The following is a 26,725-nucleotide window of genomic DNA, read 5'->3' on the forward strand; positions in this document are numbered from 1 at the left end:
ATGACTCAAAATGCAGTCGGTAAAAATAAAAATAATAAAAAATTTAAAAAAATAGTAAATTAAACATGTTTTCTAATACTATACTCTTCTGCTTAATATACTCTTAAATATAAAAGGATTTAATAATGGATTTAATTATTATTCATGTCAAAAATTTCACAAAAACATTGGTATAACAGGTACATAACTGTGAAGACAAATGAAAGTTAGTTATAAAGAATGTGAAGACACGAAGTGCTCTTTGCAAATACTATGAAATTCATGAGTTGCCAACAGAGCCATTCCCCTGGTACAGGGCAGCTACTGAATCATACGGAGCATGAGAAGTGATAAGTAATACAGGACTGTCACATCATGGCCCATGAGAGACAGTGAACTCAACACCCTGCTCTCAATGAAAGTCAGCTCTTAGTTTATAAACATTTCCACCTTGCTGCCAGTTTGCAATCTTTATAGAGTAAATAAAGCTTTAAGACCACCAGATACATATGTATGTGATGCCTTAACAAGATCTGGGATAGTGATACTCTTGAAAGTGGTTAAGAAGAATCTCTGATCTGCCTCCACAGATTTTGATTATTTGTGTCTTGGTTGGGACCCAATACAAAGGTGTCTGTTATAGAATACTAAGTGCTCTATACAAACAAGTGACTACCACACCAGAGAATAGAATTGGACATATCTGATTAGCTAGGTGTGTCCTCCTACCCACTCTCCCCGGGTCTCTGTTTTCTGATGGTGCTGGAGATGGAACCCAGGCCTTCTACGTGCCAGGCAAGTGCTCTATCACTGAGCTACACTCCCAGTCCCTATGCGTTTTAACAAATTACTCCAATATATATATGCTCTTTCAAAGAAATCAAAATGCCTTAATTCAGTTAAAAGAACTAAAAAGAACATGAAAGATAAACATGAAGACCAGTAGGAGACAAGACTAAAAGGACAAAAATCACGTAACTAACAGAGGTGTGCCTGCAATCACTGTGAAGACAGTGAGAGGACAGAAGCCACCATATGGCCATGTAACAAAAGGACAGCCCAGCCAATCATCCTCAAAGAAAAGAATTCCAGTGAGCAGAGGCCACGGGCTCCAATCACCCAGCCAGCACTGTACATACCAAATGTAGCCATCGATGCAGGAACATGGTGCCAATGAACAGTGTAACATCTGTAGAGTGCACAAATATTTAAATTCATGCACTTTACTGGATATTATTTGTATCATGTTCATTTTTGAATTATAAGGGAATATTTTTCTGCTATAAGTTAGAAAATGATCATTGATGATAGACCAACCATTTATAAATAACATTTATTAATTAAATGGCATTACTTATTTCCTTCAATTCTTACCTCAGTACTTGGGCAGATTTTTTGAAAATGATTCAGCTTGAGGTCCAAAGTATGATCAAGCATACAAGTTGATAGAACGTAAAGATAGAGAACCAATCAGTACGGCTTTTGTGATGTGCTCTTGAATGTGGGTGGGCATCATAATCATCACCTAAATCTACTCAATTAGATTCTCTGAGCATTGAGCTCAATGTAGGTGTTTTAAATAACAACTGGGTGATTCAAATGCAAAAGGTTGAGGACCATAACACAACACAGTCCATACACTAAAACTGGAATGACACACAGATTAGCAAGACCCTTGTGCAAGGATGGGCTCCACAGATGCATGAAGCCTTCCATATAACACAAAACTGAGGACCCCACAATAGAGAGGATTATTGTGACTTACAGAATTGACTGCAAAACCAGATTTAAGAATTTTATCTAACTCTAGATTATAGGCTTCTAGGAGTCTAAAGTATTTACTAAATCACAGAATTTGACATATTGGAAAACTATGGATGGCAATCTTTAATGAACATCAATACAAAAATTCTTAACAAAATATTAGCAAACTGAAGACCACAGATACAAAATGGGTTATTCTCAATGATCAAGCATGAGTTAGCCCAGGAATGTAACCCTGATTTAACATTCATTTAAAATGAACTGATATGACTTATTAATAATGGAATAAAGTATAAAACTGCATAATAATGTCAAGAAATTTAGAAAAAGCAACTGACAAAACCCAGCTTCCATTCATGACAAAACTCTTAACAAACCAGAAGAATCAGATATTAGACTGGGAAAGTGTCTCAGCATAAAGGGACAATATTACTGTGAGATTAGAAACAATGTGTTTCAACCAACTTTAGACATTGCTTCCTCCTATCATAAAGTTATAATTAAAAAGTTGCTTCCTCCTATCATAAAGTTAAAATTAAAGAGTCAATAATATTAACTGGTACTAATTAATGTTAATAAATCAATTTAAAAATTATCCCAAGTTTTAAAATTTATTTGGGAGGCTCCAACTCATTACATTTATTATCTAGATCCTTAGTAGTCTTTCAAAAGTCATCAAAGGATGCTAAAGGACCACTTAGGTATTTATTTTATGACCCTATATAATTCCCAGTGTTGGGCCTTCATAAAACCCAGTAGAAATAACCCAGTAGTAGTCATAAAACAACCCAGTAGAGAACAGAATGGCTAGACTGTCACACAGGAGCCCTATTTCACCCATCCTAAAGCTCTCCAAGTGACCACCTCCTCATCTGCCATCCACATTCAATCTCCTGCCATCAATTTTGCCTTAATATCATTCACTCTCAGGCCCAGCAGACACCAGAGACAGGTGACAGACTATATATATCATACCTGCCACTCAAATGCCCTTGGCCACTCCAGGCATTGCTGAATCTGTGCTCTTTTTTGCAAGACTGTGACCTGTTGAGCAAACTTGAGGCCATGTCGTTTAAACCAGCCACTCCAGCTCCTCAAGTTCCTTCCCTAATCTCTTCATGGACTCTATTTTCAGCATTTTCTATTTGGAAGAGGACTTTCTATTCCCACTCCTTGCCAAGACTTCAGGAAAATAAAAATAAACATTAGCAGCAATCCCTCTCCAAGTTTCTAAACCAGTACTGCTCCTACCTTAGAGCAATGCCGCCATGTTGGGAGGCATTACACTTGTACACCTGGGAAATAATGATGAGTCTTGATGGGGGAAGGCAAAGAGCATTGCTCTTTTCTCATTCACTGGCTAATTTAGGTCTTGTCTATGGCTGCATTAGCACTACAGTGAGAGTGGAGTAATTGTGACAGAAGCCACATGGCTCCTAGTGCCTGAAATATTTACTGACCTTCTACAGAAAACATCTGCTACCTAGTCTTGACAATCAGGAGAAAGGAGCCATTAATGGTAGTCCTGGGGAGCTGCTTCGAACCAAGTACTGAAGGCTTCAAGCAAGAATGATCAGTGCTCATTTGCCCAAAAAATACCCACAAACAGGAAGCCAGTCTGTACCTCAGTTCCAATAAATGTGGGACGAATGTAGAGACTGGCAGAGGTGGAGTAGGGAACCCATTCTTGATCCAACTGCACAAGCTGCTGAATGCACTCCAGAAGTTCTTTCTTGTCAAACACCTGAAAGAATGCAAAGCCCAATGAACGTCCTTCTCCCAACGTGCCAAGAAGAAACCGTCCTCTTGGGTGCTCCAAAAGGTAGTATAGGAACACATTTTCAAGACTGCTTGAACTCTGTTTTCCCAGATGACTGTCCTAATTAACTCTAAAGAAATGTAATTTTCTTTGCTTTCAAAAACAAAATAAAATAAAAAGTAATCATAATAAACCCAAACAAAGAATATATTTCTGTGATTATTTTCCCAAAAAGATGTGGTCAAATGAACTATCCATACAGAAAAGATAAGAAATTAGATCCTGCTGGGCACAGTGGCACATGCCTGTAATTCTAGTGGCTTGGGAAGTTGAGGCAGGAGGATTGCAAGTTCGAAGCCAGTCTTAGCAACTTAGTGAGACCCTGACTCAAAATAAAAAAATAAAAAGGGCTGGGAATGTCGCTCAGTGATTAAGCACCCCTGGGTTCAATCTGTGGTACCAAAAAAAAATAATAATAATAATAAAATTAGATCTCTACCTCTTACCTTATCCCTAAATTGTAACTGAATTTTATGTTTAAATGTGGCAAAATGTTAGGACTTTTATTTAAAAAAGAAAATCTATGACCTTAAGATAAGTAAATATTTTTAATCAAGAGATGTAAAATAACTGGGTGTGGTGGCAATGCCTGTAATGCCAGCAACTCAGGAGGCCAAGGTAGGAGGATCACAAGTTTGAGGCTGGTAGTGAGACCCTAAGCAACTTATCTTTTCTCAAATAAAGATAAAAAGAGCCAAGGATTGGCTTAGTGGCTAAGAGCCTAGGGTTCAATCTTTGGTACAGTAGAGAGAGAGATAGAGAGAGAGAGGTAAATATAAATCAAAAAAATTTAATGAAATTTGCCTATTTAAAATCTAAGGATTAGCCAGGCATGGTGGCACACACCTGTAGTCCAGGCGGCTCAGAAGGCTGAGACAGGAGGATTGAGAGTTCTAAGCCAGCCTCAGCAAGATGGAGACGTTAAGCAACTCAGTGAGATCCTGTCTCTAAATAACATACAAAATAGGGCTGGGGATGTGGCTCAGTGGCTAAGTGCCCATCCCACAAAAATAAATAAATAAATAAAATCTAAGGACTTCTGCTTCTCAGACGTTGTAAAAAGCAACAAACTAGATAAAACTATTGGTAACATTGTCAACAAAGGATTATAATCAGTATAGGTTCAGACATCCTGAACTTCAGTAAGAGATAGACAATCCAGCAGGCAAAGGGCAAAGGCAAAGAGCAGTCTATTTCCAAGTAGGAAAAGGTTTTTATATCCCAGATGGGTGACAGTTTGTAAAACAATTAAGGAGTTACTCCATTGTGGGGCAGATAAACATGCTTTCAGAGAGATGATGGGTTACCCAAGGTGGAAATGCATCAGAAGCAAGATCGTGACACCAGGATTTGCCAATTTAAACACTAATTTCTACAGCAATCACAGTGTAATGATGTTACAGAAACTGAGGTGCTAATCATGGAGATGTATCACCTGCTTAGATCTCTGATACTGCTCTCTAGAGATAAAATGTAATGAATTTAGTGAAATGAAAATCTTGAGTCAAAAAACCTGGATCTAATTTTTGGCCCTGTTCTGTGTGACACTGGGCAAGTCACTCAGACGCTCTGGCCTTGAGTTTTCCTCTCTGTACAAAGGTACTACACTAAAGTTAACTATAAATTTCTTCTTGACAATGGCCTATTGCTATGATTGAACAGAGACAGAAAAGTGAAGTCACGTTACTCCATCTGCAGCAGAGCTGATGTTCAATAAAGCTACTTCCCTTTCCTTCCCAGTGACCTAGCTGTAATGGGAAGGAGAGCAAAACTAGGATCTAGTCCAAAACTGTACTTTAAATTTCCTGGTGCTACTATACCATGGCTTCTAAAGGAGGTGGGTAAAGCCTGGTTGCAAAACTAGGCAAAGGGGCTGGGGTTGTAGCTCAGTGGTAGAGTGCTTGCCTCGCATATGTAAGGAACTAGGTTTGATTCTCAGCACCCCATATAAATAAACAAATAAAATAAAAATCCATTGACAACTAAAAAGTATTAAAAACAAACAAACAAACAAAAATCTAGGCAGAGGAAGCAAAATCCTGGTGCAAAACAAGGGGCTACTCGGCTCCCACTTTCCTGGGACTTCTCCACGCACAGCCTAGGCCCAGCTCCTCCAGGTTAGACCTGCAGGTGTGTACAGGAGAGGGGCTTCTTTCGCTTCAGAAGAACAACCTGGTCATGGGAGCCATCTGTCACCTCCTACTTGATGTGAACCCTAGGATCTAAATCTAACCCGTTTTAAAATAAATTCTGCTTCATGACAGTGTCCTGGCCAGGATGCAAGGGTTATGAGAAACCATTTTGATTTGATATTCCTTTTTTCTTGTCTCCAAAACAAAACTTGAAATAATGAGTTTCATCACTGTATGCTTGCTGGTGTGTAAAGCAAATAACTGCTACATACTGATTTCCCATTTTCAATACTATAATTTCATGTGGTCTTTAAATTTTATTTTAGCTTAAAACATGTTTTTTTTTTCCTTATCCTTTCAACTCTCATATATACATTAATCCCTCACAGCCCTTCATAAAGAAGCAGAAATATAGTGAACTTGTCAAATGATATTGCTTATGTCCTTATATTTTTACCTCACTGATAAAAAAATCATAAATAACTTTGATGTTCATATGGTTTGTAATGAATATTGACATAATTATGCAGAAATGATTTGCATAGTGATAAACTCAGAGTGATCCAAGGAATTAAAAGACACTTCTAAATTTACGTACCGGCAAAGTTGCTCTCACAGCAGATTTACACATTCTTTCCATGTTGAGGTCTGGCCGAAACAGTCGAATTTTATTATCTACTCCTCGAAATGCCTTTAAACCTTCAAATAACTGAGGATAAAAGAGAACTGTATCTTAGAAAGTGTCTGAATGAAAACCATTCCTGTGTTCAAAAGACTGACTTTTCCGAAGGTTCTTTTATCGTTCACCACGTAAAGTTGTTGACATTGGTCTCTACTTGAGAGGATTAAATCTAGGGAAGACAGGAGTCAATAGCATTGGGTACAGAGACTGGGGGAAATAGGAAGTCCTTTTATTAACAGAATCTGCTGGGAATTCAGGACTGCCCTTTCCTTAGCAGGGGCCATATTACCAAATGGCACTCAGTGGAAGTGGGCAGACAGTGTTGCCAATCAGAACATGGTTAACTCTCTGCACCATGGAGACTGAAACCACAGGCTCTATGCCACTCGGCCCTCTAAAACGTACCCATGTACCCTTTCATCTAAACTGGTTCATTCGAAGTCCAGATAGTAGATCATCTCTCTGACTAGAGCTGGTTCAGTTGGCCAAATCATGGAAACTAGGAAGCTCTAGAATGTGCTATATTAAGGTTTCACCAACTGGCCCAGAACAACTGCAACTAAGCAGAGATATGAGGAGATTTCAAAATACTATGTACACAGATAAATATGAAGGAAAAAGACAAATCAATAATTTCAGTGGGAAATTTAACACAACCTCTCTGTGTAATCTTTAGAACAAACAGATAAATGCTCAATAAAGATATGGAAGATCTGAATGAGGAAAGCAAACTTACCTCAAGTACATCAGGACCCTACACGTACTACCTGCAGGGTACATATTTGTTTCACATGTTTTCCAAACGCAAGACAGGCCAGAAATCAATACCAAAACTATAACCAAAAATTATCCACACTTCTAAAAACAAGGCCAGCATTACTAGAAGAAAAATCAGTGGAAAATATAATAAACTGAGTAATAATGGAAAGTAGGGCCATTAGGGATGTATAGCCTAAATTCCTACATATAAAAGGTAGCACCATTTAAAATCATGAATTTTGACACTGTATTTAAGTACCAACATATTAATTTTTAAAATATAATAGGACTAAGGCTTCAGTGAAAAGGTAAGTTGTCAGACTGGACTCAGCAGATAAAATCTGAAACAAAAAAGTTTATCATGCAAATCTTTTCTCACATAAAGCCTGGTGGGGTTATGTTACTAAATATAAAAGAAACTAGAGTTTAAGGCAAGAAGCTTTACTAAAGACAGAGATAACTTCCTGAGTTTTCCTGTATTTCACTATTTTTAAACTGTACACACTTAAAAAGGCTATAATAAAAACACAAAAGATAACAAACACTGACCAAGAGAAAAGGAAATTCTTGTATATTGTTGATGGGAATGTAAATTATGTAGCCATTGGGGAAAACACCAGGGAGATTCCTCAAAAAACTAAATATGGAACCACCATATGATCCAGCCTTTCCACTAGTGGGTATGTATCTGGAGGAATTGAAATCAACATGTTGAAGACGTATCTGTACTGCTGTGCTTAGTGCAGCACTGTTTAGATATCATAACACAGAACCAACCCAAGCATCCACCAACAGATGAATGAACAAAGAAAACGTGGTATGTAGGCATAACAGAAGACTACCACACTTTAAGAGGAAGGAAATTCTGCCATTTTGTCAACCTGGATGAATCTGGAGAACATTATGCTAATCGAAACAAACCAAGTACAGAAAGACAAATGCTGTATTGTCTTATTTATATGAAATCTAGAAAAGGCAAACTCATATACGTAGAGAGTAGAACTGTGAAACTGTGATCACCATGGGGGGGGTTATTGGCTGATACTGGGCAAAGGATGCAAATTTCAGTTAGGAGGCATATGTAGCTACAGTTAATAAAAATAATGTATATTTCAAATTTGTTGATAGTAATTTTCAAATGTTGGCACCATAAAAAAGATAAACATGTGAAGTGATGGGGATATGTTAACTAGCTTGATTTAATCATTCTATAATGTACATATATCAAAATATCACATTAAAATTTTTTAAATATTCTAAAAGTATGCACTTAATAACATAGTTTCAAATATATGTAAATATTATGATAATCTCATTGAAAAATATAGATACAAAATGTACAAAAGGATAGCACAACATGACTACATTGGGTTTATCCCAGGAAGGAACGCTGGTTTAACATATGAAAATTACTTAATGTGATTCATTACATTATTAGCTTATATTTTTAAAAACCTATATGACTACCATTAAGTGTAGTAAATGCATCTGATAAAATTGAATATCCATTTATGATTTTTAAATTTTCCAGATAAGAAAATAAAAGAGAGCTTCATATGTGACAAAAGATACCTATAATGAACTTGTAACAAACATTAGGAATGGTAAAATGCTAAAGCTTTCAAATTTAAGAAAATCACAAACTGCATACAGCAACCACTTACAGAATATTGTACAACCAGTAAAATAAGGCAAGAATAATGAGATTTTAAAGTTAAGTTTTGAGAAGGATGAAATAAAACTGCCATGGAGTATGAAACATAGAAAATATGGCTAAATATGTAGAAAATCCAGAAAAGTTGACAGATAACAAATATTTGTTTAAGCAAGGTAGCCACACGCCAAATTATATTCCTAAATAATGACAATAGTTAAAAAAAAAAAAAAGTAAAACACTATTTACAATAAAATTAAAAGGTAGGAATATTAGGACAGGAAAAAAAAATCTAACAAAAGAAGTAAAACAAACCCTTAGGGAAATATCAAGTTAATCACAACTTAATTGCATGTGGAAAGCAATCTCATGCTCACGGGTTGAAGGCCTTAATAGCACAAAGGTGTTACTCTTCCCCAGTTGATCTATATATTCATAACAATCTGAATGAAAGTCACATAGATATATGTGATTTTGGGAAAATAGATTTTACTTTTCTTTTAAAATTCTAGTTATAGCCTATAGTCAGTAGCACCATTCTTAAATGTATAGCTCTCAAAATTTTTTATCTCATGTCTTTAAAAATTATGATGCTCTCAAAGAGCTTTCATTTATGTAATCATTCTATCAATATTTATCATGTTAGAAATTAGAAGTGTGACATTTTAACTTTACAATAATAAATCATGATATATTAACATATTTTAATGAAAAATAACTACATTTTCTGAAGGGATTAGTATAAAGTGTGGCAATGCTTTAAATTATTTCACAACTTTAAGTTTTGCCTATAGAAGACAAATACCTGCTTCTGCATTCAAGCTTTGAATATATTGTTCCGTTGCATTATGGAAAGAAAAGTTCATCTCACACACATGCATGGGGTTCAGAATGGAAGAAGTATTTCTTAATACCATCTCCACATAATTGCAATATTCTTCTTTGGTACCACTTCAAAACTTGACAAGTGGAGGTTTCCAACAGGTTAGTTGTTCTGTGGGATATGAAGTCATATCAATGAAGTTTTCATACTCTTAATTTATTGAGTTCATGTCAGTCAGGTTCCATTAGAGAAGGGGGACCAGTAGGAGGCATGGTCAATATTAACAGACTTATTATGAGGAACTGACTGATGCAACTGTGGGGAGTGGCTAAGCAAGCCTGGAGTTTAGATCAGGCGGGCAGGCAGCAAAGGTCTACAGCAGAGTGGATCTAACCAGCCCCGAGCTCAGCTTATCTGCATTTGGCAATCCCAGTAAGGCACAAAAAGTGAGGGTGATGGAGGGGCAGCTGCTGCAGAGCCTCTCCGGAGGGAAGTCCCCAGGTCAGGCTCACCTGTCACAACCTCTCTTTTGCTTACCTTTAAATCAATTGATTAGAGACTTTACTCACACGTGTAAGACCCCTTTCCAACTCCTCCTAGACTAGCATTTGCATAAATAACTGGGAGAAGGCGTGCTCCTGCAGCAACCTGACCACCGCCTTTCTTCCGCCCTCCAAGGCTCTCACAAGACAACCACCTTGGAGTCCACTCTCACCAGGAGACTGAAAACAGAAGTCTGGGGACCAGTTCAAGACTAATCAAACTGACATATCTACATGCCGTCCCAAGCAGGCAGTCTGGCCCTGTGAATAGATCTTTATCCATGTACAAATTTGTAATATCATGTGATGGTCAACTGGAAAAACTGGCTCTCTGAGCTATGCAGATCTTCCAAAGGCTAACACCTCCTCATACCTCTGCTTCACCACTAACATCAGAAAGTTCTTTAAGCCATGAAAATGGTCAAGTTCAAAGAAAATTCCAAATTTCTACTTTTCTTTTGAGCAAGAATTTTATCAATACTAAGACATTTTTTTCCATTGCTTTGCTTAAAGTGACAAGTTCATTCATTTTCAAGAAAACATTTGACAAATGCCCAAATCTGAGTAATCATACTTTGCTCTTTCAAGAAAAAAATGGTGCTAGATGAAAAAAAGCAGCCTCAAGTTCAAGAGAATTACACAATCTCTTTTCCTTCAGATGCATAGTGCTTCAGGATACAGAAGTACTTTACGTGAAGTTGCTATTTATCCCACGTTATAGTAAAATGACACTCAAGAGACAAGATCTAACAAAATTCACAGTTGCTACTGCTTTCCCAAGAACATTCTACGGTAAATCTGGCATTCTTTTTATAACTATGATGGGCGGACCAACGAGCAGAGGTTGGTCAATGAAGCTTTCCCTAGTGCAAATACCAGCACAATGAACGAGAAAAAAATAGTGCCTATTATTACAAGAAGAGTTTTATCCTTAGTTATCTCTTGAAAGGGTTTCAGGGGAACCTGGAGAGTCTGTTGACCATACTCTGAGACCTGAAACTTAGAGAAATTCTCACAAGTATACCAGCATTTCACACACATCAATGTCACAGAAGGAAACAACAAATGTCCATCACCAAGACTGCATGTTTTCACATAACAGAAAACTCCGACTGCAGGGACATGGGAATGTGGTATCCACCACCCTCAGATTCAGGTAGCCAGGACCTCTGCCCTGAGCCTCACACTTTAGAGGGCTCTCACCCCTACCTTGGTCCACTTATGACCTTCTCCTTGGAGCAAGTAGCCAAAGGGGCCAAAAAGACATGCTCACCTGGACCCCAAGCCTCCTTTCTGGACCAGGCTCCAAGCGTTCCCGAAAACTCTGCCCAAATAGAGCTGATCCTATTTTTAGGAATTGAATAGGCTCCTCAGGTTTATCCTTCCCAAAGCAGATGGTACCACTGGTGTGCCTGCACTAAGTCCTAAGAATGGCCATGGGTCAATGCAGGCAGGTGGTAAGGGTATGTATGTTTGCATACTGTGGCATTTGCAGTATAGGATGGAGTCAGGATGGGACGACATGGACAGGGCAGATCACAGGCTTCCTGTGCATACTTATGTCCCATGCCCCACAAATGTTAGGATTGATTCTGCCTGGATAGTTCTTTTATTTTTATTTATTTTTAATTTTGGGGGTACCAGGGATTGAAGTCAGGGGCATTCAGCCACTGAGCCACATCCCCAGCCTTATTTTGCATTTTATTTAGAGACAGGGTCTCACTGAGTTGCTTAGTGCCTCAATTTTGCTGAGGTTAGCTTTGAACTCGTGATCCTCCTGCCTCAGCCTCCCAAGTCATTGGGATTACAGGCGTGTATCACCACACCTGGACTGGATATATCTTATATAACACTGAGCTCAAACAATATGGTGCATGTAGATACACCCAAAATATAATTCCACATACAAAAAGAAGCAAATTTATAGTGTTAGAGATTCACGCTCTTCATGCAAAAAAGCAAAGGGTCATCACAGAAGTAAGAGTAATGTACCAAAAGGAAGATGTAAGGTCACTAATCAAGAAGGGACCATGAGGGCTTCTGTAATTTCAAGTGTTCTGTTTCGTTCCCTGGATGTTAACTATCATGAGTGTTCATTCTTTCAGTATTCATTATAAACACAGAACATAAATGTCTTATTTTTTTATGATTATGCTTTGTTTCACTAAATATTTATTTGAACCTAAAAATGGACTATCTAATATCAACTTTTCATTTCTTTTGTGTTCCATACTCACAGTTCATATCTCTTTCCACTATTTGAAATTGCCATTTATTTATCTATTTAAAAATATTTTCAAATATTAACAGAAATTACACAGAGTTGTAGTTCTCAAAATAAAATGAATTCTAAGATCAATGGGCCTGATGAATGGAGGAGACATATGTTCAAGGAAAGTATTCATATTTAATTTTGATTTTAAAAAATACTGTTATTGCACTTAAAAATCAGGTCAGGGTGAGGCAAGGTGGTGCAATCTACTGAAATCCCAGCTACTGAGGAGGTTGAGGTAGGAGGATTGCCAAGTTGCAGGTCACCCTAGGTAACTTAGTGAGACTGTCTCAAGATAAAAAATAAAAAGGGCTAAAGGTATATAGCTCAGTGGTGAAGCACCCCAGGTTCAAACCCCAGTACCCCACTTCCCCTCAAAAAACCTCTCAGGTTGGCACCTAACAATGAGGTATTATCAGCCTGACTGTCTTTGTGGAGGGTAAGGAAGGAAGGGAGGAAGGAAACAGTCCTTTGAGAGCAAGGTTGTAGCTGGTTTGCTTGCCTGCCATTCTACCTCCAAACCTTGTGCAGTCCCGGGCACTTGGTAGACACTCAACATTCACTGAACAAGTGAACAGGGAACGAAATGAATGTGCCTGGTGAAAAAATCCAGAGATTCTGTAGTTTTTATGCTTCCTGAATTCCTATGACACTGATACAGTATCTGACCTTGTGACATCTTTTTGTAAAAAATATTTTTAGTTGTAGATGCGCATAATACCTTTATTTTGCTTCTTTAGTTTTTATGTGGTGCTGGGGATCAAACCCAGTGCCTCACACATGCTAAGCAAGCACTCTACCACTGAGTCACAACCCCAATCCCTGACCTGTGACATCTTAACAGCCCAATTTGTCACTCAAAGGGAAAGTCAAGTGCATACCTAGGTCTCCCCCATCATCACTCTACATATCGCAGTCCAAAAATGGCCACACGGTATTTCCACATGGTCTTTCAGATCCTTGACATTCCTCATCAAGAGGTGGGGTATTTGTTCCTTTCTTTTGAACTTGAGCAGTCAGTCCTCTGTGCCTATCCTGACTAATAGAATATGGCAGAAATGATGCTATGTGATTTTGAGGCTAGAATGCAGAAAACATGGAGCTCCCAATTGGACTCAGTCTTGACACACACACACATCTTTGGACCCCTAGGTCACCACCTAAGACATCTGACTACCTGAAGCCACCATGCAAGAAATGACATAGAGAAAGAGTGACACTGGAAGCCCTCCAGCTTTTCAGTCCCCACCTGGGTACCAGTCATGTGAGTTAAGAAGCCTTTGAGCTGACACCAATCCCAGCCACTGACAGCAACCGCATAAGAGATCCCAAACAATAACCTACTTAGCCATCCTAGACAACCCCCAGAAATGTGGGAGATAATTAATGAGTCATTCACTTCCTTATGCAAAATAGGTAACTATGCATTACACAATCCAGGTCTTAAAGAAAATCTTTTAAATATTTTTATTATAAGTAGGACCCTAATAATACAAAGACTTTGGTTTTTACAAGAAAGAATCACAGTATTTTGAGTTGTTGTTTTGTTTGCAGTGCTGGAGATGAAATCCAGACATAGTCAAGGTAAGCACTTTTTTCACTGACCTACAGCCCTAAGCCTTGAGATTTTTTTTTTTTTTTTTTAACAATCAGATCACAAAACTCTAATTTGGAAAAAGTAATCCGACTAGGATTTCAACTTATCTAAGTAGATTTCCAAAGAGTTTTCAAAAACCAATGACCACTAAAATCTTTTCAAAATGGCATTAATCCTTCCTAATTTACTTGCTACATGCCAGTCTCAAAAATGGGGTTCTTAAAGGAGCAGAATTAAGATGACCTCAATACTTGTTAGCAATCAGAAACTTGGGGGTAGAACCATGCCAAGTTTGAGAAGCAGTATCTAGCTTGACCATAAGGTATACCTTCTTTTCAATTTAAAAGCAATTTCAATTGTTCTTCATTACACACTCTTACATAGCAAGGGCTTGGTATAAATAATGAAAGAACTCACCAAGTTGACATAGCTAAAAGACAGAGCTGGGAATAGAACTTAAGAATCCTAAATTTGACTTTTTGTGGCTATATATGAACAGTGAATATGTTTCCAGAATGATTTGATTGTCTAATTCTGATCAAGTTAATGAAAATAAACCTCCTAGTGTTTTTAGTGCTTACACTTAGGATCATGTGTAAGCTCCAGGACTAATAGGATTGAGCTCCAGGGAACTGGAGCTCCACATTGGAACACTGGCTCCCTCTTCACTATTGCATAATTGTTGAAAGAAAAAACTTTTTCTCAGTCTTCTTCTATAGTCAACGATGCTCCTGCATCAGGGGTTACCATAGTGGACAGCCAGGGGCCCACTGTGCACCAGGCATGGTGTTATATGTGTGAATAAGTTATCTTATCTTATACTAAGAAGAATACTATGAGGTAGATATTATCACTACCTTAGGTTTTTAGATAAAAATATGAAAGCAAAAATGATTAAATTTCCCAAGTCACAGAACTCCCAAGGAAGCAACTAAAACAGATTTTGGGCCCAGAAAGTCTGACTTAAGAACCTAAATATTTAACTGCATACTTGCTCACTTAAGATATTTAGAGGAGATAAAATGATTGATATAAGGTACATAATACAGGACACAATGAAGGAACTCAGTGAACAAAAATAGTTGTCATTATAGCTATTAATATTTTACAATTATTATCTTTTACTCCCTTAGTAGGTAGACCATAATTTATTTGTAGCACCTTTAATATTCTGGGAAAGATGTCCAAAACACATTAAAAGGAAATGTAGAGGTAAAGTCAACAGAATTGAGAGTATCTGCTTAACTGTGTATCTTCAGAAGGACTAGTGAACAAATTCACTACTCTTCATGCTTATAATTACTCCAACTCATGCTTAAAGGAGGACATTTAATTACATGTCCCCTAATGTACATAACTACATGTTACTGCTGATCATAAAAGCATGCAATTAGCATTAAAATCTAATCATAATAATATACTCAATAACCCCTTCTCAATCATTACAAGATATGAAAAGACAAGTGATTTAATAAAAGATCAAGAGTATGGGTTTTGTTCACTAATTTTCCTACCAACTGTCCTTTATGTTTGCTCTAAGTGATTGTTTAATTGACATCAGAGAAAGTTCAAGATTATCTGAGAATTTTTTTTTGGTTAGGATTTATCCTCAATTCAATTGTCTATGGGAAAAATTTTAATGACACTTATGACTCCCTGAAGTATATATGAAAAAGCCTAAAATAACCAAAAGCTATTTTAGCAGGGGAGCTATTTGGTTTCCATAGTGAAATATAAGCACATCACCGTCATCAGTTCCTATATACTTACTTCTACTGCATAGTGCAAAGTTGATGACCCAGGATGCAGTGACAGGTTTTGAAAAGGCTTGATGTGTGGTTTCTCCCATCCAAACTCAGAGGACCACTCCACTGTCAACATGTGATCCGTAAATACGGTTCCAAAAACCAGATTATTGGGATCTGGTTTTTCCTTCAAGACGGTGGCTGGTGTGATTATTAGATCTTTAGCCTGGGGGATAAAAATCAGCACCATTAAAGATAAGTATCTGAATATCTACCAGCCAGCTAGGTGATACCGAGGGTATAGAGTGAAATCACTTGACTTTTAAATATGGACAACTAAACATAGAAATTTAACACTATGTGAGCCAAACAGACCACAACTGTGTTCAGAATTCACCTGACTGCACAGAAACTCCGCAATGTACACTGTCTAACAAAAGAGCACAACAATATTTCAGTAATATTTTATTAATGGGACAAAAAAAGCAGATGATATAAAATAATGCAAAGCGGAGAAGACATCCCTTCTTTACTCCCACCACAGGATTCAAGTTTAGCATTTGGGAAAGAAGAAAACGGGTGTCTTCCATGATACAAACGGCAATGCTCACAATGACTTGTTAAATGAAAATATCATTAAGAACTGACCCTCCTCTTGGCAATGGCTGTGCTCCAACTCCCCCAAAGAATTTTTGGCATAAACCCTCAAAATCCTCTGGATGCACAAAAGAAAAAAATCAGCAAAGTGAAGCAAATGTTTTTCACTTTGAAAACAGACAAGAGAATGAACACGAGGATATAAATCCTTTGTTATGTGTTAAGGAAACAGTGAACAAAAGACCTTATTCAAAGCACATAAATAAAAGTAGTAGGAAACAACTTTGCACAGTGTTTCACCAACTTTTGACAAAGCCAGTTTGCTCATTACAGATGACCAAATACGCAAGTGTACAAATGGCCACAATATGACCAGTAACTTTATAATAGTTGTGAAAAACAGGGGAAACGACTTTTTGACCAGCCAAAACACCAGAAACAGGTTCAACCTGTTCATAGTTTGTGAGCAATGTTAAATACCACTTAATTTTTTTTTCCTTTAGAAAGAAAATTTTTTTTAGTTGTAAATGGCCACAATACCTTCATTTTATTTATTTTTATGTGGTGCTCAGGATCGAACCCAGTGCCTCACGCATGCTAGGCAAGAGCTTTACCACTGAGCCACAATCACAGCCCTTCCTTTTTTTCTTTTTCTTTTAGGAGATCTCTGTTGTCGTCCAGGCTGGCCCCAACCTGCTGGGCTCTAGGAACCCTCCTGCCTCAGCCTCCCAAGTAGCTGGGTCACAGGTGCACACCACTATGCCTGGTGGGCAGTTTCTGTTTTTGACAAAACTGAGGGGCTCATGCATGCTAGGCAAGGATTCTGCCACTGAGTAACACACTCACAAAATATTCATTTCTTCCCCAAATCAAATACAGAACTTAGAGGTGCAGTGGGAGGGAGGAAGGGTTGTAGCTTAGTGGTACAAGGTGTGCTCAGCATGCACAAGGCCCTAGGCTCAATCCCCAGTATGAAAAATATCAAACCAAAACAAAAAATACAGACTGTCGTTCTACATCATCAGCTCTTATTTTTAAATGATATTATTCCTGATCAATTCACTGCTTTATAGCTACTTTAGTTTCAGATTATGAATGACAATCAGTTTTATTTTTAGAAAAATATGCAGGCTGAAAATTATTTATTTATTTTTTACTGTTGTTAGAAACAAATTTATTAAGAACCATCTTTCCATCCCAGAAGCATGGAAGAAAAGACAGAGAAGAGCAGGGCAGGGGGAAATGTCCCAGGGGAAACAGTCTCTGATGTCTCTCCCAGGTAGGGGTAGAGGAGGCGCCTGGTCCCCAGGTGGCTCCACATGCTCGCCCCACCAGAATCTGTGTAGAGAAGCCCAAGCCAGTTTGCACAGTTTCTCCAGCAGCTGACCAAGTCCACACCTGACCGATGACCACGCCATGACGTCAGGATCCACAGAGCTCAGGGGCCTCAGGCTGTCCATTTATTTTATCCCTGTCTCAGCTCTCCATTTCCATTGGCGCCACCTTCTGAATCCAGCACATTTCTCTCCTCCTTTCATTGGAGCCACTTTCTTTTGAAATGCAGGGCCCATCTTTCAGGCCAGCCAGTAGAAACACAGCATGCAGCAACATAGTTGTTGAATACAGGTAGCAATCCTCCCAGTCCCCCCTTCCAGCCCTTGCTGTTGCCATGGATATGGGCTGTGGGCCAACCACGGGGGTGCCCTGTAGAGAGGGAGTTTTCTTCTGGACACATACTCTGGGAGGACTTGCTACTATATTCCACCTACTGATGATCGTCCAGGAACTGGGTGGGAGGCCTGGCATGCAGGCTGGCTCTTTCACCTCCCTTCAGCCCTGACTGCTTGGCCTCCTCAGGCAACTGATGCTTCCAGGGCAAGAAGGGGAAGGGCCAAAGGGCAGGTTCACTGGCACTCCTCTTTGGGTGGAGAGGGAGATTGAAAGGGACATGGGCAAGGCCCAGCCTCTGGATGCACAGGCTTTAACTGGAACATGCAGCCTGCTGCCTGGGTTATCAGATGCTGAAGTATCAAATACGCAGCCATTACCTCATCAAATTTTCTATTTATCAGAGGCTCCCAGGTATTGTTTTGGTCATTACCCATGTTAAACATGGTTGTCATTATTATAGAGCCTGGGTGTTTTGAGGAGTGCATACTAGAATGATCATCGAATATTCCTCACCCTGACTCAGTCATGGGTGTCCCATGCTTTGGTCTACCATGGGCCTCTGTGTGGAGTCCATAGTCAGTATTTGATAGCTGAGGTTTCATGCTTCAGTGGAAGCCTAAGGGAATGTTGTACCTTGCATGCAGGATCAGCTCCTTTTGCTGCCAAGCAGTGGTCCCCCTAAATGGGTGGCATCCTGTGACCATAAAACACAGAATGATACCCAGGTTCCAGGTATCCATTACCAGGGCCTTCATATTTTTCCCACTGGAAGATTTCTGGGGCAGAGTATGAAACAGTGTCCCAGAACCTGTCCAGCTTCTGCCCAGTCATGAACCTGCTGCTCAGGATGAAGTCAATGAGTTTGATGTTTCCTCTGGCTCTCATTAGGATGGTTCCCAGCTTCAGATCTCTGTGAACCATGCCCTTTTCCTGGTAGTAGCACATAGTACATGTGAGCATTCTCTGGGCTTCCTCTTTCTTCATGCCACCAACCTCCAGGTTGTATAGCTGTCAATCACCTGCATGCTCCATCACTGGGTAGATATTTTCAATATTTCTATAACTTGAAATAGCTGGATCACATTTGAGTGTTCCAAGCTCCATCATATCCTGCTTATATATGCTTGGGAAGTTCTGCTATACGTTTAATAGAACTTTTCACAGCCACCTGATGAGGAGATGGCGGGCTAATTTCACCTAAGCAAAACCACTCTGACTGATGTTGCTCAGGATCCTGTGATGGTCCATGAAGATGGTCTCGTAGCATAAACTGGTCCCCTTGACACACTTCACTACTCTGACTACTCTCACTACACATCTTAACAACTACAGATGTTAGCTAAAAACAACAAACAAAAAACAAAATTTCAAAACAAAAACCCCAAATCAAAAAAGCAATATCAAAAAACCAAAACTAGAACCACCAAACCACCAAACAAGCTAACTATCCTTGAGTCTCACAGGTCACCACGAAGAGTTCCCTGTACTACTGAACAAAAATCCAGCCACAGCCAGGGACTTACATAGCTGGCGTCTGAAATTCCCTCACATGGCTTCTTGTGAGGTCAGAGCAAGAAATGACTCAAGTCATGCAAGGTCATAACTCACTTTTTGGCCTCCAGGATCAAAGAATAAGAATAAGTAAAGGACTTCAGAAGCTCTTTACTTTTGTTACAGAGACTGATATTTACTTGTTTAGAAATTGAAATCTTTTCAAGTCTGAAAATCTGTAATAACTTTAGTCTTTTAAAGATCTCATCGTATCTACACTCAAGGTATTTGATTCCTTTTTCTTTCAAATCAGAATAACTGGTGTCAAAGGGATGGAGGCAGCTCACTCACATAGAAGGAAATGCTCTGTTCCCTTTAGAGCACGATATTAACACCTATGGGGTTGAGAGGGAGGTGGCGTTTATCACCATTTTCTCACAAGGTCTTCAGCGGATTTCTCCTTAGAAACCTTCACAGGATTGCTGGTCAAAGACACAGGGAGGGACTCCAGGTACGGAACAAGTCTCTCATCTGCAGATCCCATTTTCAGTTCATGGATGAATTCTCGAGGTGAAATCTAGACTATGTTTAAGATTTCCTGTCTTAGAAGCAGTATTAATGTACGGCATCGCCATTTCCTTTTGATAATGAAATACGTTTCTCACCACGGTGCCTTTTTATCTTCGTTTGAAATTGTATTTTCCATTATCTTTATAAAAAGTTGTGGGACTTCATTCTGTCAGGAGCGTCCGAATGTTTTCCACCATGTCCGAGATGCCGAATAGCAATCATTGCTTGCAAATGCAGTCTTCAGGTTGGGAAGAAGAGGTCTCCGCTTCTTGTTTACTGCAATTCTTAGGCTGGCAAATTTGTCCAGCAAGTCGTCCATGAAATTCAAAGAGATTCTCCCCAGGTTCCTCTGGCCCGAGGATGGCGGAGCCTTCCTGTGCTGCCACCTGCGGAGGTACCAACCCAACCGCGGTGTGGCTGTGGCCAGTGCCAGTCCGTCTTCCCCGCCAGCTCTGAGGGGCCGAGAAGGAAATGGCTCAGCAAGTCTTGATCGCGGAGTTCAGGGGTCTGGGTGGTGGGCTTGCCTCCCCGGTTCCACAGCCAACGCCATCAGCCCAGCCCAACCGCCACGGCACCAGGTGGGGCCAACGGTCCGAGCTCGCCTGCCACCGGACTTGGAAAACTCTTCTACGAAGACTAGAAAGCTCGCGTTATAATGAAGCACAGGGCATTAAAGACGACAGACTACTGCAGTGTTCAGGCCAGCCTAGTAATGCCACCTTGTCACATCTCAGTAAATGTGGCAACATTTAGATAGGATATTAACTTTTTCCTATCACTATTTAATCAGAATAAATAAATCAACTTACAACATTTTACTAAGTACAATACATTTATTTAAAGGGATATAGTTCAGCTAAATTGTCTGTTTGAACTTTGAGGCCCATTTCTTTCCTGATCTTTTTTTCCCAACCCGTCTTTCAAATTGATGAGATCTTCAAGAACAATAGCGTGGTGTGAGTCTCAACCCTGGCTGCAAAGTTAGAGTCACTTGTGTAACTTAAAAAACAAGATAAAATATGTCCCATTCCCCACCCCTCTGAGGTTCTGATCCAGTTATGAAATGGGCTCTAGAGGAGACTCTTTAAAAGCTTCCACAGCTGAATCCAATGTGCAGCCAATATTGAGATGATCATGGTCTTCTGTATATAATTTTGATTTCTGAACCCTTTCCTTGAAATACTTCCAGGGCATTCATTCTATTTCAGCAGAGCACAACACCCTTTTGTAAGATGTGATTTCTCAATGATATGAATAGCAGTGCTCTAACTCTGATTTGCACATAGGATTGTCCTGTATACAGTTTTTTAAAGTAATACATAATTGGGGAGCTTTAGAATTTCATAAAGAACTCTAATTTCCTTTGTTTGAGAAAATGTCTATAAGTCTGGAAACTAAAAATAATAATTTTGAACCTGACCTCAAAGAAATTACCTAAATATACTAAAACAACTAGGTGATATTGCTGAATGAGTTCAAAAGTAAATTAATAGCAGGGTACAGTGGTTCACACCTATAATCCCAGCTACTTGGGAGGCCAAACCTGGGCAACATAAGGAGACCCTGTCTCAAAATTTTAAAAAATAAATAAATAAAGGGGTGGGGGGATGTAGTACAATAGTAGAATACTCTTGGGTTCAATCCCCAGTACCATTAAAGAAAAAGTAAACTGAGGGTATGACTGGTTTTGAGAAGATACTAAATTAAACTCTAAAGAAAACAAAACATTTTTTATAAACATTTTTATCAGTGTTCTTTAAAAATCACTTTTCTTTTTCTACACTTCCCTAACTGATGGATTTAAAAATAACAGCATTTGTAAAGTGATAGCCCACAGTCTCTGAGGAGTTCAAAGTCAGGATTTTTCATGTCATATGTTTACAGAAGAATCTGGAATGCCACAATGACTGATTGTGAAAAGACAAGAAATACTGACAAAAGTATGGCATATTAAAATTTTCCTGATTCAACATTTGTGGTGGACAGCAATTTGCTCCTAAGTGGGGAAGCCCATGGCAGGGAAGAACAACTTGGTGGAAAGCACCTGGGGACTTTAAGCCAGAAGTTAGCCAACAGCCTTTGCTCACCACTGTCTGACATATTTGTACTTTCCTGCACTGTCCACAACATTTGAACTGTCAAAGACCAAGCCTGCATGACAGCTGGACTGGAAATTTATTCTACAATAGGTTCCTGTGTATTTTTCGTACTCTATTTAGAAAGTCTTGATGCTATCTATGCTCATTGTCTGTAGAGATACTCTTCTAAAATCTAATGACAAGGTCTGAAGAAGAGAATTACAGATTTGGAGTACTACATTCTGTGGAGATATGTGAGGCAGGAGGAACTGGAAGAAATTGACAGCTGACCTCTTTCAAAAAAAGAGGACCCTGGACTCCACAGGAAGATTCCCTAGGATATATAATAAAGCATCTCATTGCTGGATCCCCTTAGGAGACTGCACTCTCACTTGAAAAGGACTCATTTTAATAGGAAAGGAAAAAGCAATATGAAAACTACTCGAGAGGATAGAGAGGCAAGAAGATATTGTAACTTGGGTAAGATTAGTAAAGAGATAGAAAATTGTCAATAGCAAAGATTGGGGCTGAAAGTATAGCCCAGAGTTAGAGAACCGTACAGAGCATGTATAAGGCCCCGGCACACACAAAAAGGCAAAGATGATCCTGTAAAATCCATCATGTTTCTTCCTCAAGTTATCAGAAACATTTTACATTTGTCCCATCACATATGTGCTATGAATTCATCCATTACAAGTCATGTTTTCATATATAAATACATGTGTCAACAGATATCTCTTCTTTAACTAAAACCTAATATGTATAAATCTAAATAAACAGTTCATTTATATTATGAATTAATTCTTTACTTTGTAAAGAATGCTTCTTTGTATGAAAGTATAAAGGCCTTCCAGGTAAAATATTTATTTACCACTTTGATTTGAGGAGTTTACTTACTGAATCCACATATATGAACCTCAGAGATTATCAAGTGAGGGTCTTTTTATCTCATTCTTGTAAGAACTCATATATGTAAGTTCTCAAATATATCAGAGCTTAGTCTCTATAGTTTGGTAAAGTAAATCTGTTGCTATAGAGTTATAATGAATATTATCTTTAAAGCACCAGAAATAATGTGCACAAATAAGACTCAGAAACTTACTTGAGTAAGGAAATTGGTATATTTTGGTTCTTAAAAACTCCTCATGCGCATAGACCTTATCTTGAATTTCTCTTTTGATTTCCAATACCTAACACAGTCCCTGGCACACTGTTAAGAGCTGAGTATGTGTGAAATTGATGAGTCACGTTTCATTCCCTCTCTGAACTCTGCCAGGATGTGAGATCATTAGGACACTCTGTACTGTGAATGACAATTGACAGTGACAGAAACAGGCAGGAGAGCAGAATGAGGCATACAGAGAAGCAAAACCCTCCATGGTTGGGGGAGGTGGATAATGTTTCACAGAGAAAAGATAACACATGTTACAATTGGATCTGTATGATTTTCAAAGTGCTTTTTCCAGACTCTTGTCTCATTTCCTCCTCACTATTCCCTTGTGAGGCATGGGATTATTTAACATATAAACCATGTAATTCAGACAGAAAAGAAGGAAATGGAACACTTTTACTATAAAGTATGACAAAGAGAAAAATCACAGTGAACTTCTTCCATAAAGGGCTCTACTTATACAATCAGAAAAACATTCAGGTTAATATTTAGAAATTGACTTTTTCAATAAAAATTTATGATTCATGAAATAAAATAAGTGATTAACTGCTAGGTAATTTTTGGTATGATGAACGGCATTATCGCTCCCCAGATGATTTTTTTCCCGAGTGGAATTTAAAATGTTACTATATAACCCACACAGTGCACATTCCCCCCAAATCTCAAAAAATGGATTTGCTCAGTTGAATGTTGTTACACATATAACTTCTGGCTAGCAACTTACCCTGAAAGTCTCCACCATCTCTTTTGATCCTCCTTCTCCAGTGTATTCTGCGGAGCATCCGTTACTGCAGTCCTTAAAGAAGAATTAAACCTCCATAAGTGGATTAACCAAGTGGATTAACGGGAGTTTGAGATGATCAATAATACTCACCATCACAGTGTTCTCTGTTCCGGTACCCAGGTGAACAGAAAAGCGAAGATCTGTCAATCCCACACCCAGGTACCAGCCCAAACAAGAGCCTCCCGAGAGTGCTGCCCTTCACTTCCTACCCTGCCCGCTTTCTGGGTTGTTTTTGTCCTTCTCTGCTAGCTTAGGGAAAACTTGTTAAATTCAGGTCAGCCCTGGTGCCAGGGTTCACCAAGAAAGAACAAGAAGGTAATTGTCTCTCTTATATCCGAGTAAATCGTCTAGACTAAGGTTTTAAAGCCATTTATAGAAAAATCTCCAGGGCGCGCTCAACCTCGTGGTCTTGTCAATCATTGGCGCACAATAGCCAGAATGCTAAAGGGATGGGGACCGGCATGAACCATTTTCTTCACCAGTAGGGCCATCGGCATCACACCAAACCCCACACCTTAAGGACAAAACCTCCTAATATTAGGAGCTGTGTAAAAGATAACGATGTGGGGAAGCGGGACTAATTGGAGAAAGGTACCTACTGAAGGAAAAAAAAAAAAAAAAAAACTCAAATTTGCTAATCAGCTATAAGAGCGAGGGAAGATAGGGATCCAAGGAAGTATAAGACAGGCGGTCTAAATATTTTAGGGTGGTGAAGGCTCTCAGGCCATGGCTGGGGATTCTTGCAGCCCAGAAATTCGCTCCCGTCTCCTCCCCGCAAAGAAGCTTCCGTGGCGACCTCACATCCCCGCTGCGCTCCGGGGCGGATCACCCAGCAGGGTATTAGACTTGGCCGGCAGGGACCTCGCCAAAGCAGAATGGCCAGGCTGGGAGTCTGGATTTAGGGAAAGGACGCGGGAAGAGCAGCCGCCTCTGCGGAGGCGGAACGAGAAGCAAGGCAAAGGAGGGCGGTGCGAGAAACTGCAGCCCTACGCCTGCCCAGGCCCGCAAGCTTCCGAGACGCGGGTTCCAACCTTCCCCCATCCGCAAAGGCCCGGGCCGAGTACCTGCGGGGTTAGGTCCGCGGCTGCGCAGGGATGGCTGGCCATCAGGAGTCTGCGGGAGCGCGAAGCTGCGGAGAACGGCGGCGGCACTCGGTGAGTGGCTGGACCCGAATGCGGACGAAGTGGCCAAGCCCAGGTACACCGCCCGCGCAGCGCGAGGTGCCACGGCCCAGGGCCGGGAGCCAGCGCCAGACTCAGGGAACGACGCAGCCCCTCTAGCATCCCTGAGGGAGGAGCCTCCGACTGTCTGTTCCCTTTCTTCTGCACTAGCGAAAATCAGTGGTTTTCCTTGCCACTGGGTCTCCAACAGAGGCCCAAGAATAAGATCCTGGAGTCAGCATCTTCCCTCTCAAGTGCAGGCACTCCGCGAGCATTCCTATTCACTAAAGGATCTCTGGGTGAGAGGCCCGGAAACGAAGCTCGCCAAAGCAAAGGAGGCATTCATTTACATCAAGGCAGCTTTCTGTTGACTCCAAATCAAACTGACAAAGGCAGGGTTCTGCCCTGGAGAGTTTGCAGCTAGGGAATGGCATTAGTACGTGGGCTCTTGACTGCCACCGACCCCCAGACGCAAATTGAAGGGGGAGAAGATGAATCTGGTTTTTAGATTTCTCTGTGCCACCTACCCAAATCGTTATGTGTACCTCTAGGTGTCACGGGGCTACCGGGCTCAAAGCCCCTAAGCTCTGTGCTGTTTCTGCCCAAAGATCGCCATTCCATTCATCGTTTTCAGGCAAAACAATCAAGAGCTCCCAGTCATATTGTTTTCACAGTTTTCTGATGTAGGCCCATGATAACAATATTACAGGCTGGGAAAGTGACGTTAGAAATATTCCTTTCCTCGGTTTAGTAAGGGAAGATTGGGAACTATTGTCTCCTCTATTGGATATGGAAAATAAAAAGCCCCAAAATACTGTGGCCTGAGCATATATTGATAGCTTTCATCTCTTTCAAGATAAATTCTTTTCCGATGCTGGCCACTGGTGGGGAAAAAGTGTTTCATCAAACCTAAAATGATAGTCTCTAGGAAACACTAATCTCTTCCAAGATAAATCCTCTCCAGTTGCTGGCCATTGACCTCCAACTCAAAAACCCAAATTTCTGAGTGCCCAAACTGACACACTCACTAAATCACCTTTCTGAATAACCTATAGAAACCCAAACTTATCCTTTGGCCAGTGGTTCATTTTCCACCACGAAAGTGGGTCCATTCCTGTGGGTGTAATCCCGTTCCTGAATAAAAGAGCTGAGTTGATTCGTGAATTGCTTCAGGCCCAGTCTTTTTTGTGCTAACATCTTCTGCTCTGTTTTCCCAGGGCAATTATCAGCCTAAATTATGAGCCTTACTGGTGATCTTTGAAAGGGAGGATGACAGTTCATTCTGGGTGAAAGCAGTTAAATATGGTCAGGTTTTAGAAGTGATTTCACTCAACCCTACAGAAATAAAGTTCCAATCCTGTCAACCAAGGAATCCTTCACTTCTCCCTTTCTCCCACCCCTTTAGACAAGGCATTGAAATGCCTCTTCTGCTGGG

At 39.8% G+C, this 26,725-nt stretch overlaps 1 protein-coding gene across 4 annotated transcripts in view; it reads right to left on the minus strand.

Annotated features, from left to right (window-relative positions):
• BCAT1 (branched chain amino acid transaminase 1) overlaps window positions 1-26,725 on the minus strand; it is a 108,866-nt gene that overhangs the window by 44,705 nt on the left and 37,436 nt on the right. For 2 of the 4 annotated variants that reach the window (XM_079139409.1, XM_079139408.1), the window contains 4 exons: window positions 24,071-24,142; window positions 15,794-15,994; window positions 6,293-6,403; window positions 3,368-3,487 (listed from right to left, as the gene is read on the minus strand). In XM_079139409.1, the coding sequence (XP_078995535.1) occupies window positions 3,368-3,487; window positions 6,293-6,403; window positions 15,794-15,994; window positions 24,071-24,142 (504 nt within the window). Of the gene's footprint in view, window positions 1-3,367; window positions 3,488-6,292; window positions 6,404-15,793; window positions 15,995-24,070; window positions 24,143-24,220; window positions 24,660-25,194; window positions 25,643-26,725 lie in introns of those variants that run through there. The other 2 variants (XM_079139407.1, XM_079139410.1) reach the window with 2 other exon arrangements.

Source organism: Sciurus vulgaris (genome assembly GCF_902686455.1).
Source record: "Sciurus vulgaris genome assembly, chromosome: 5".
Classification (NCBI taxonomy): Eukaryota; Metazoa; Chordata; class Mammalia; order Rodentia; family Sciuridae; genus Sciurus; species Sciurus vulgaris.